This window comes from Hirundo rustica, chromosome 7 (assembly GCF_015227805.2).
Source record: "Hirundo rustica isolate bHirRus1 chromosome 7, bHirRus1.pri.v3, whole genome shotgun sequence".
NCBI classification, from domain to species: Eukaryota; Metazoa; Chordata; class Aves; order Passeriformes; family Hirundinidae; genus Hirundo; species Hirundo rustica.
Window position 1 is genome coordinate 29,849,091 of NC_053456.1, and position 12,443 is coordinate 29,861,533.

At 51.2% G+C, this 12,443-nt stretch overlaps 1 protein-coding gene across 1 annotated transcript in view; it reads left to right on the forward strand.

The window, feature by feature from the left end:
• The first annotated feature begins 6,869 nt into the window (after positions 1-6,869).
• Positions 6,870-12,443, forward strand: part of TMEFF2 (transmembrane protein with EGF like and two follistatin like domains 2) — a 126,436-nt gene continuing 120,862 nt past the window's right edge. The window contains exons 1-2 of the mRNA XM_040069692.2: positions 6,870-7,172; positions 8,541-8,650. Of these exons, the coding sequence (XP_039925626.1) occupies positions 6,992-7,172; positions 8,541-8,650 (291 nt within the window). The 5' untranslated portion in view covers positions 6,870-6,991. The remainder of the gene's footprint in view (positions 7,173-8,540; positions 8,651-12,443) is intronic.

Sequence of the window (12,443 nt, forward strand, 5' to 3'; positions counted from 1 at the left end):
TGACAGCATTGCCAAGCAGAGACCGGAGGGACAGGTCAGACTGCTTGGGATTTGTTCAGTTAAACCATGACCTCCCCTTGGTGGCTTGCAGGAATTGTATCTAGGTGGAAGGATGTTGTGTGGTCAGTTGAGGTGAGCTTGAATGCAACTTCAGCAAGCTCTGCTTTTACAGAGGGAGAAGCTAAAAGTTGACTGAGAAACACCATTTGAAAATGCTGGTTTATGTCTGAGTTGTTTTTCATTGAAACTGATTTATTACCTGCTAGGAATAAAAGCAATCACTGCAATTCCAATGAGGTAAAGTAGCTAGAAAGACCAAAGGTATGCTAAGGCTGCACTTACTTTTACATTATAATCCTTTCAGGCCCTTTGTCTTAAAAACAACTCTGGGCAAAGGAGCCCAGAGATAGAAAATGAAAACAAGAAATGGATGTTACATTTCATCAGACAAAAGAAATTGTTCACGTGGCCAAGAAACTGATGTCACACAGAAATTGTATTTGTGAATAGCTGCTGTGGCTTTTCTCCTTGCAGGCCCTAGTTCCGAATTTCCATTCAATACTGTGCTGGGAAAAGGGATGCAAAAATAAAGCTCAAGTATCTCCACAATAGTAAAGGTCCCCACCACCACCACCTCTTTGAATCCATTGCAGTGCTGCCTGAGAGATGGAGGTGATTTCTACTGCTGGTAGCAAAATGTCCAGCATTCCAAATGTGCTCATAAGAGTAAAGGTCTTTGTAAATCAGTCATGAGAAAAGACTTTTAAGTTGGCTATCCCTGGTAGTAAACCAGAGTTATCAATTTCTTATTCTCTCTTGAAGATATTTTGTTGCTCTTCAGAAATAAACACTGCTGAATAACCATGACTTTTTATAAATAATACACTCCCTCCTACAAGCTGCATGAAATGTTAAAACTCCAGAATGGACTATAAACGGATTCATAAATCTTTAGGATCCATGCATTTCAATCCATCTATTTAAAAGTGAAGGTAAAAGAATCACGGTATTTATTTATGTTTTGTAAATGCCCTTTGTACACTTTTTCCTGACATCAATTTCATGTGTGGAGCAGCACAAAATAGTGTTCCAGTATAAATTGCAATACTTTGTTCTGTCCCTTGGCATGTGCCGGCAAATTCAGTTGAAAGCAAGCGTAACGCCAGACAGCTTTTTTGGCACAACAGGTCATCAAAGCAGTGGAATGTTTCAGTCAAAACTCAAAGTGTGAGACATTGCTGAAAGGCAAGTTGTCTTTCAGGCAAAGCTGAGACCTTTCTTCATCTTTATACATGAGAAGTCTTGCTCTGAAGCAGTTAATTATAATGAAAAATATGGCATGGTTTTCTCATAACTGTACATGAATTTTGCTTGGATTCCATACTAGTCCCAGGGAAAAACAAGAGCCATACTTTGTCTCATAAGCAAGAGAGGGAAAAAAAAGTCCGTCATGATGTAGATGAATGTAACCTACTTGTTGTTTATAGACCCAAAGGATCCCTCAGAGCATTAAAAATCCATGTGATATCCAAGAGTGGAATACTTAGCATGGAGATATGTGATTTAGCTGAAAGTTGTATAAAATCTGTAAAACTGCATGTAGGCAAAGAGCTCCCTACTGCCTGTGCATTCGAGTGAAGCCATGTGTGCTTTTCCTGCACACATGAAAAATAGATGATCATAAAATCTGCTTGAGATTCACAAACTTCTGACAGAAACGTGTCTAGGCTAAGTATGCCAGCTTTTGGTCAAACCAGGGCTGAAAATACACAGACCTGAAATAAGCATTGTTCTTCCATGGCGAGGGGAGAAATTCCAGCTTCATACACAGCAAGTGCATACAGGTTGTGTGTCCTCCACCGGTCTTCTGCTGGAACAGGCAACATCCTTTCCTTCTGCCTGGGGTCATTTGACTGGGAACTGGGCTCCCAAGCCTTTTCTGGTGGGGTCTTTTAAATCAGACCCATGCTTTTGTCAAGAATTACCATTGAAAATTGGTGTCCCCCCACAAACCATTCTCTTTAGGATTAGCTGCGCCACCATGTTTGGACAAGTGTCTTGTAGGTTAAATAGGTTTTTTTTCACTTCTTTTTTTCTTAGGAACTACTACTACTGGTGGTAGCTTGCAGTAGGACACACACGTGTAGGTCTCATTCTCTCAAGAATTGTGCAGAGAGGGTTTTGGTTGGGCTTTTTTCAATCCTGTAAATGTGTGTTTCATAAACAGGCTGGGATGTGGTGGCAACAGGGAAGAGGCTAACTCAGATGTCCCTTGTACATTTGATGGGAATTGTTCTTAGCAGCTATGGAATGTTAGCCCATACTTCTAGCGCTGGCTCAAAGAAAACATTGTTCATTAATTTTAGCTTAACTGCAAGAAGCCTTTCTTCACTGATATTCTTGACCAAGGTTACCTTCCTAGGGCCTTTAGAGACACCAGACACAGGATATAAAGTGTTTTAAAGGTAAGTATCCATGAAGCTGGCTTCATAGTCATAGCTTCATAGATAGACAGAGGAGAAAGAGAACGGGTGTTGTGTACCCGGAGCTTGTGTTGCTGAGGAGGTTTTGGTACACTCATCTGTACCATTTGGCTTCTCCCAAGTTCTGAGAAATTTTTTGGAATCTGCAGCCTCCCAAGAGCAGCACAGCCAAGATATAATACAAGTGTGAATAACTGAGGTTGCGTAATTCCTCACCAGTACAGCATCTGCTGGCCAAGCGCAGCAACAGAAAGCATTACTCACAGACGAGCCTACGTGGGGCTGGGACCAGGTGCAGTCTGGCCCCAGGCTCCCTCTGCCAGCTGCTGCTGCCCAGTCCCAGCTGAAGGAGTGCAGTGCACAGCCAGGACCCACCGTGCCCTCACTCTGAGACATCAGAGAGTCTGAAACACCTCAAACAGCTGCTTGTCAGCTGGGAGCTGATCTCCAAGCACGGGTAAGCATGGCATGGCACGTGTATTGGATAAATCAGCTGCCCTTGAATACACTCATCAGCCTGTTTCTTGTAACATGAGCATCTCAAAACCGTGAAGGCCTCAGAAAAGCTCTGCAAGAGGTGGGTTTATTACTTGAGACGTAGCCTGCCCTCATCACGTACAAGAAGGGCTCTTCCAAGAAGGTCGTGATTGTTTTTGCTGCTCATCTGGCATTAGAGTCAAACAGGCAAGGAGCCCCGCCGGTGGCTCACTAGCATGACCTCAGTGTTTCAGTGAGGAGATGCTGGTTGCAATTTGCACCTCACACCAGCCTGGCACTGCCTGTGTGGTTTACAAGTAATAGTTTTTGTGCAGTGGTGAGATGGGACGGGCACATCGGGGAGTACAAGACTGTAGATGTCAACTAGCCAAAGTGTTGAAGTATAGCTGGGAATAATGTGTTGCTGAGAGATTGTGTGTGCAGCGTCGCATTAAGAGGGTAGAATGCTTTGGAGCTAGGAACTACATGAAAAAAATGATTGTATCTCAGTCTCTATAATTCAGAAGAAATTGCTAGAGAGCGTAATTGAGAAAAGGGGCTTGTGGGTCTAGCCGTCCCTTTTGGAACAGACAGATGTATTTTTTTTTTAATCTTAACAAAATGTTTTTATAAGTAGAGTTTTCATATCAACACGGAAAATCTTTTTAAGGAAGATACCAGTGCTAGTCAGAGCAAAAACTGTCCTACTGTGCCATAAGGAGATTGCCCTTCAGACAGTTTCAAGTTCACAGTTCAGGCATCGTATTGTGGCAATTACAGGACCTCTGGTGGAACTTCCACATCCCAAAGTCTGAGAACCACTATACAAACAGAGGGGCTTCCTCGTCTCCCCAGGCAGTGCCTGCTGTGTGAGCGGCTGACAGTAAAGCAGGCTAATTGTTAGCCAGCGCCGTGAGCCTGAAGCTCGGTGCCTGCGGTGCTATACAGCACTCTGGGGACAGCACGGGCCAGAGCCGGGCTCTGCTGCTGGATTTAATGGTACTCTGTGAACGCCAGGAACACTGGTGGGATCATCTGGAGCGTGAGTTATTGTGGCAGGAGGGACACATCAGAGAGGGTCTGGCGGCTCGTCTGGGAAGAACTGACCTAGCAGTTTGATTCCCCATGTGGTCTGGTTAGACCAGTCTAAAGACGAGGCCAGCAGTGCCTTTAGGATCTCTAGCTGTGTGAAAATGAAGGTAGGTTGGGGTGGAAGAAGGGAAGAGAGTGGAGGAAAAGAAGAAAAAGGGAATAGAAACTGCAGGCTTTGCTAATTGCAACCGGGGAATGGAGAGAAGTGACACCACGCAGAAGAACCGGGAAAGTGGGAAGAAGCAGCAAGGAGGGAGCAAAAAGATAGGAAGAGAGAGGAGGATATTCCCCATGTGGGGCTGTGTGACTGTGGTACCAGTGGCCAACCAGGACATTTTTTGATTTTTAAGCAACATATTTGACAATATGTCAAGCAGAGGGTTGAGTTTTAACAAGCAATAATGAATATGAGGGGAAAAAAAAAAAAAAAAAAGTTAAAAAGGAAGGAGGGGATGGGGAAATAAAAGGAATGTGGTAGTATATGAAATAACTGAATGGCATGAAAAAGTGAAGTAAAGAGATAAAAGGGAGGGAAAAAATTGATCTGGCACCAGGTGCTTAGCTGGCAGATGCTCTGTAATCCCACAGAAGATGAAAGATAAGATTCAGTGCAACCACTAGCAGGCAGTAAAAATTAGTATTTTCTTTCTGCTTAGGTCTTGATTAGTAAATAGGAAACTGTAGGCACGGATTTGTGTGGCTCTTCATCAGAGCTTTAGAACATATTGAAACGTGCCCCAAATTGATACCCTTTAATTGTAGCAAAGGCTTCTGGAGTACAGGTGGGCAGAAGAGGTCAATACAGATAGCAGCAGGTGGGCAGAGCAGGGAGCAGACTGAGGTACAGGGGAGAAAGGAGGCAGAAGAAAACCTGGTTTAGAGCTTAGGGAGAAGCTAGACGGGAATGAACTGAGCGTGAAGTATTCCTTGGCTATGATAACGAGCAGTAGTACTGGTGTGAGGATTGATAACGAGCAGAAGTACTGGTGTGAGGATTTGTGTGGACTCTCAGCTATGGGGTCGAAAAAGGAGGTCCTACTTTCGGGAGCAGCAAACTTCCAGCAGGGTCTCCTCGCACACATTCGGGAGTCTCCAGGCCCAGAACGCACCGTACCCTACTCCAGCCTGCAGCGCCCGCTCTCGCGGCTCGCCCGTGCCGTGCCCTCGGGGATGCCGAGCTGCCCCCGTGGGCGGAGGAGGGGCAGGGCCAGCCCAGCCCAGCCCAGCCCAGCCCAGCCCAGCCCGCCTGCCGAACGCCGGGCATCCGCACGGAGCCCCGGTCCTGCCCGGCCCGGCTGCTGCGCCGGCGGCTCCCACCGGCACGGGCGGCCGCGGGGTCCAGCGCCCGTGTTTAGAAAGCGCTTCCCTGCTGCCATCTGCAGAAATCGATCCCATCTTTTTTTTATTATCCTCCAATCTAACGCGTCCTTGTCGCCCAAGCCGCCGTCCGCCCCATCCCGCCGGCAGCCCGGCCGCACGCCAAGCGCCGGTCGGGGGCCAGGGCTCCGATTTACCTGGATAGATAGATATCTGGAAGCGGGTCGGCTTCGCTACGGCCGGGCGCAGAGCGGCGGCGGGCCCGGAGATGCGCGGAGGAGGGGGCCAAGTTGGGCCGCCCCGAGCCCTGCGGCGGGGCCGGCGGCTCCCAGCCCCGGCAGCGGAGGGAGGGTGAGGGGGACACGGCTGCTGTGCTCCCGCCGCCGGGCGAGCGAGGGGAGTCCCCCCCGCGACCGTCCTGGCTACCGCCTGCTGAAACTGAAGCCCCAGATCGGAGGAGGATCCGCGGCGCAGGGCGCAGCGGGGGAGGCGGCTCCCGCAGCCCCGTGGCACATCGCCGGCTGGAGGCGGCGGGATGCCGCTCCGGGGCTGCGCTCCGCCAGCGTGCCTTAGGGGTGGGGGGCAGAGCAGCCCTCCGTGCCAGCGTGATGGTGCATTTTCCTCCGGCTCCGTCGCGGGGATGGTGGGATGGTGCCGCAGCCCGAGAAGACCTTGGCCACTGCCTGCCGAGGCTGGGCAAGATCTTGCCTCTCTCTCTTCTCCCTGCTTTCCCCGCAGGGCTCGTTTCTTCCCCTCGTCACCTCTCCGGCCCCGTGCCCGCTCCAGACCCCACAGCCGTGACGGTGTTTTATTTTCCTAACGTCGCAGCCGCGCGTGATTAAACACCGGCACCCGGGCGCGCTGTTGGCAACTTCAGCAGCGCCCGTGCGTGTGCGGTGCGTGTGCGCGGCGGGTGCCACGGCTGTCCCTGCCCGCGGCCGCACTTGTCACCTGCGGCCGGGGGCCGTGCGCGCACACGTCTGGAGGGGCGGAGAGGCGCGGCGCTGCCCTGCCCGCGCCCCGTCGGGGCCGGCGCATCCCCTCAGCCGGCGGGACGGGGCCCGCGGGCGCAGGGGTGCGGAGCGCCGCCCGCAGCTCCGCCGGCCCCGCCGTCCCCTCGCCGCTGCCGCCCCGCCCGGCCCGGCCCGGCCCGGCCCGGCCCTGCCCTGCCCCGGGCGCTGCCGCGGGGCGCAGCGGCTCCGCCGGCCCCGCCCGCCGGGCCCCGCAGCCCGCTCGGCCAATGGGGGCGGCGCGGCGGCGCACGTGACGCGGCGGGCCGGGACCTGCTGCTTCCCCCCGCGCAGAGGGATGCGGGCGGCAGAGCGGGGCAGGCGGCGGCGGCGGCGGCTGCGCGGCGGCGGCCCCCTCCGCGCCCTCCCCCCCGCTCCCCGCCGCCCGGCCCCTATGGCAGCCGCTCCCCGCCCCGCCGCCGCCCGCACCCCCGCGCCGCCCCGCCGGGTTCCGCCGCTCGCTCCAGCGTAGCGCCCGGCCGCCGCTCGCCGACCCGCCGCCGCCGCCGGCCGGGGCCCCGGGATGCCCAGCGGCCCCGCCGCCCGTCCCTGCCGCCCGCCGCGCCGCCCGGGGGGCACGCCGCCGCCGCCGGAGAGTTGAGTAAGGAAGTCATGGTGCCCTGGGAGCCCTCCCCGCCCCGGCAGTGCGGCGGCGGCGGCTGGACGCTCTGCGACTGCTGCTGCTGGCTGCTGCTGCCCGCCGTGCTGCTCGTCCTCGCCCGCCCCGACAAGCTGGCGGCCTTCCCTACCTCCTTAAGCGACTGCCAGACGCCCACCGGCTGGAACTGCTCCGGTAAGCCCCGGAGCACTCCGCGCCCGGCCCCGCCGAGCGTCCCGGCAGCCCCGCCGTGCCCCGCAGGGCGCTCGGAGTTGCCGCGGACGAGCCCGGGGGAGGCAACTTCGGAGCGTGATGCCGCGTCCCGTTGAATGCGCGGGAATAGCGACGGCTGAAACTCCCGGGCGTCGGGGCTCGCCGCCGTTCCCGGTGCGACCGCAGCCCCGGGGCGCGGCAGCCGCGCCCTCCGCGCCCTCCGCCGGTGCGGGCGGCTCCCCGGGCACAGAGAGAGCCCCGGCCCCGCCGGAGCGCGGCTCTGCGCTGGAACGGGGCGCTGGGCGTGCGGCTGCGGGAGCGGGGTGTGCGCATCCTGCGGGAGGCTGCCTCCGTGCGCACCGATCGTGGTACCGGCATCGCGACACCGGGAACCCGCTGCCTGCTCCTTAAAGTCGGGCTGACCTTTGTAACGGGTTTCCTATGTAGGTCAGCTGCCGGTCCTTCTCTGATACGTAAAATAATTGGGAAATTAGACTGTAGTAGCCTTCTGAGGGGGAGAGCGTTATTCGGGGTTCTGCGAGCATCGCACATGACGTGTTAGATCGGGGGGAATTTGCGCTGTGAGCTCTTCGTTTTAAACATGAAGCGATACGGTGAAGAGCGCTCGGGTTGTTGGTTTTTTTTTTTTTTTTTTTTTAAATCAATGGATTCAGATCTTAATGGGTTTGGAGTCTGATATAGCTGTTTTGTTTAGTATCTAGCCACTCGCTGTTGGAGTGGGAAGTCAGCTAGCGAAATCTGAAATTCATGCTTGCATTCGTGAACTGAATCTTCAGTCAGATCTGTTGGTTTTTCCTGGAGAATCTGAAGGCAAAGAGCTCGGTTCACTCAGCGGCTCGTGGGGAGCCTGGCACTTCTCCTGTTAACTTAGAGGTCATCAATCTTCATTGGGATCAGGCAGACCATCGCGGAAAACACACAGCCTGTTTGTCTTTATTATTGGGGGCTTTGTTGTGTCATGGGCTGGAGAAATTCCAATTTGGAGTTTTGTCCAACAGATTGGTGGTCGGATGGGGATAAGTTTATGACATTTCCAACCCAGAGCCATGAAATTGCATAATTACCGGGTGACTTTTGAGGAAACAGAGTCCGTGAAATAGGAAAAAACGTGCATGAGCTAGTGGGGAATAAGAACAGAGAGAAACACCGAGGGAGGAACAGGGGGAAAAGTGAAAAGCTGAGGGCAGGGAAGGACAAAAGGAAATCTGGACTCTATCAATTTCATCAACAAGGTTATTGTGCTGGGTGCATTAAAATGCAATCATCCCGTATAGTTCCTCTTGCTAGTCCAAAGCTGACTTGTTGTTTTTCCCTCTCTTTGCATTTGAGGTTACGATGACAGAGAAAATGATCTCTTTCTCTGCGACACCAATACCTGTAAATTTGATGGGGAGTGTTTAAGGATTGGAGACAGTGTGACTTGTGTCTGTCAGTTCAAGGTAAGAAGATTGATATTTCGTTCTCTAATTCACAAATGAGAATACAAATCAAGGATCTCCCTTTGTAACCTATCACTCGGCAGTTTATTTCTCTGTGTGCAGAGAAGTTAGAGGGAAAACCTGACAGTGTGTGTAAAAGCTGGCAGGAGAACCAACTGGTGTCAAGAAGACACAAGTTTCTCTGGGAAAATGCAGATGCTGTGGCTTTAAATGTCCCTTCGGGTCTGCAGTTCCAGGTTGTGCATTTCTGATTTTTCCTCCCTGCCCTTTTAACAAGGATTTAGAGTCCTTTCTAAATTCATTTCTGATACAGATCGTGGCTTATTGTATTCGGAGTTCTGATCTAGTTAAAGAAATGGATCTGTAATGTGCTTATGCAATATTTTCAGGAAGGGCTGCATAGTGACAATGCTTCTGCCTGTTTATCTGCCCAGCTGATCAGATTAAGGAGCAATCCCTCTCTTCCAAAATGATGAACTTCCTTTAGGTTTTATATAGTTTTAGAAGAGCTATTACTGACTAGTAAGGGGTTTTCCTTCTATTTCTTCTCTCTTCCTCTCTCAGCTGCATCTAAACCTCAGCCCTTCTCAAAGTCAGACGATTTCATTATGAAGGATTCCATTTAATGTTTTAGCTAAACATCTGGTCTTTAAATAATGACCTGAATAGAAACCGTACAAATTAGAGTTTAAAGCGTGTACCGGCACAGGGTTGTATGTGTGTTTATGCCCCGATGTTTTTCTGCATTTTAATGTGGATTGGTGAAGTTGTGAAACTTACAATGCTGATTTGAGCGTTTATAGTAGAGCAGGCCAGCAGCTCAAGACTGTGCACATCTGTAATGACTGTGTTGATATTGAGCTTTGATAGACCATTCAAGCACTGCAAGTATCGTTTATATTTCTAGAGCCAAATGTGCCTTCGGAGATAGAACCAGAGTGATAAATTCCTTCATTTTAAACAAACAAGGAATTTCCTCTGATGAGAGCAAGACAGTAGTTCTTAAATGCTTGTGTTTCCCATGTCAAGAGGGAATTTGTATTGACCATGGGAGTCTTTTATTCCATTTGGAGTTTGCATGCAATCAAAAATTCATTGTGAGAATGCTGTTTTGAGCATTTGCCTTGGCTCAGCATATGCAGTGATACAAGGGTTATGGTCTGGTCTGCTTTCTCTTTCTAAGAAAAATCTGTAAGGCAGTGAAACCTCTGTGATTTGTCCCATTGCCAGGTGGTAAGCCAGGGCAGATGTTGCGCCATGGGCCTGGGGAACTTAAAGCAGCCACTGATAGTGCTTGGGTCTTGTCTTTGGTCCCCGTTTGGTGTTGTCATTTGGCATAAAGCAGTGAACTCATAGCCTGGAGGGTACAAATTCAGATGTTGCCATAGGCAGGGAAGAAGGCATTGGGAGCACTGTTTTCCTCAGGTCATGCCTGGTGATTTGGGGCAAATGAAGCTAGGTAAACATCTCCAGGCTGTGTGGTCCCCTCTTTGAGAGGTCAACCGTCTAATATGCTGAGTTTAGCAGTTCTGTAGGGGGCAGCTGAAGCAGATTTAAGGAAATCAGGTAATTGGTATATGAATATGCAAATAAGATCAAAAGAATGAGTTGGGCAACTGTGGGCCCAATCACTAGGAAACGGGTCGAAATCAACAGCAATTTTTGGTTTCAGTGGCCTTTGGATCAGGCCCTGTAAACACTCAGAGCTCTTTGTCTTGCAGTGAGCCCTCTGTGGAGCCGCAGGGCTGACTGTGACCTTGGAGGGCAAATTACCTGTGGCTGATGCTGTGCCCGCGCTGCCAAGGGCGCAGTGGTGCCGGGGGCTTCTCTAGTCAGCCGCCAGCGCTTTGATACCGGCAGCGCTTGGGGGGATGTCAGCTTCTCTTGTAACATCAGTGGACACTGTGACGAGCCAAAAAGATACGCCACTGGAGTAGAAAATTGTGTCTGAGGCTGGCTGAGTGAGGCAGAGCTGGCCAGGTATTTTATGTCATGACTAAGGGGGACCCCCACCAGAATTCAGGGCTTCCATTTTAGTGACAACTCTTTGTGGTGATAGTGAGCAAATCAATAGCAGACTCCTCATCACTATAACTGCATTTTACGTGTTCTTCAGAAATTTGAGAATAGACGAGGATGGAGAGCTCATTTTGCCTCCGTACTGATGAAAAGTTCTGGGCTGACCAGCCTGTGCCTTGAGGAGCTGAGAACATTGAAGTGGAGAGCAGAGCTTCTACAGTCTTTGCTTGGGTTTGTTCAAACCAGAATTACAGATGTTTCATGTCTGCCCAAGTGGAGTTAAAATGAATTTATTTTTATTTGAAAGGATTAATATGATCAGACTGCTCTGGAGCACCCAAGTTAGACTTCCAGCCCTGGAGAACCAGAAGGCATGTGCTGAGAAAGGTTCATATTGCCTGGTTCTCTTGTCACAGTCTACGGTGACACCTCTCAATGAGACATGTATTTTATTGAAAAACACCATGGCCTGCTCTGATCGGGAGATGCAGACCCATCCTCCGTGCAGGACAAGCCCAGAGTTTGGTGCTGACAGGGAGAGAAGGCACTGGGACAGTGCTGGCTCCAGCAGGAGTGCTGAGCGTGTGGAAAGCCACCAGCCCTTCCTTCCCTCAGACTCAGTGGGCCCAACAGAAGGTGTAGAGCAGTGCCAGCAGGCATATCGCTGGAGACATGCCTCGCTGGGGTCTGTGCCTGTGGGCACAAAGCCATAGGTCTGGAAGCTGGGCTCTTCCCTCTTACATTTCATGAGCATATCAAAATAATATTTCCATCAGTGTCTTTCCTCTTGAGTCACCAAGCCTGTGGGCAGTCACTGTTCTTTTGAGAGGAAGGAGTCCTCCATGTTTTCGTGCATGTCGAGTCTTCCGCGTGCTTCAGTGTTTGTGGAGCTGCAACATCACCTGTCCAACGTGGATCTTTGTTATATTTCCAGAATATATTTTTGTGCTACTTGGTTCAAGATGTGGGTGGCGTTTGGGAGTTGATCCATGAAAGTAGGAAGAGGTTAAACTTTTAGTGGTGTTACCAAGAGGAGGAGGTACATGGGTTCCCGTTACCTTTAGGAAACAAATCACCTGTTTTCAGTGCTCAGCACTGATCCCAAGGCTCCCAAAGGTGGTTTGTTCCTGGCTGTGACCGTGGGCACTCAAGGCTGAAGGTGCTGAGGAGGGCAGCCTTTGACTGACACTTGATGGAATTACATGAGTCCATCTCCCCGCTCTACGGCTGTATTTTAAAAACTGGCATGCAGAAGAGAGAAGTGGCCAGTGTGGCACTGTGGTGCTTAGTTTATTGGGAGTTCTGACATGGATTTCCCTGTGGGCTTGCTCAGTCTTTGCTTGGGAATGAAGAATAATTCCTACATCTAGGACCTGGTCTGTTGAGCCCTAAACCTATGACAGAAACATGTTACTGGACTGATGGAACTGACACTCGACACCTGATATTCTCCAGCTCTAGCAGGAAGTATTTTGTGATGGTGATGAGCTGTGAGCACAGGGTTCAGCATGGGCAAACACAAGAGTCTAGCTCTAGTGGGTTAGGAACCACCTGGTGACTGACACCACAACCCTCTCATCGGCGGTTTGTTTTCTTTCCTGGGTAACTTCCAGCTCAAAGCCAAGGCAGGATCCATATGGAAGACATGCCTCCCTTTGCTCCTTATGACTCCTGCCTTTTCCATCTGAATCCTTTTCAAGTGAATCAGTTTTTCAAAGGTGCTGGTGGGGAGAGTGGACTCATCCTTCCTGGGATCTTGATGTCTCTCAAATGC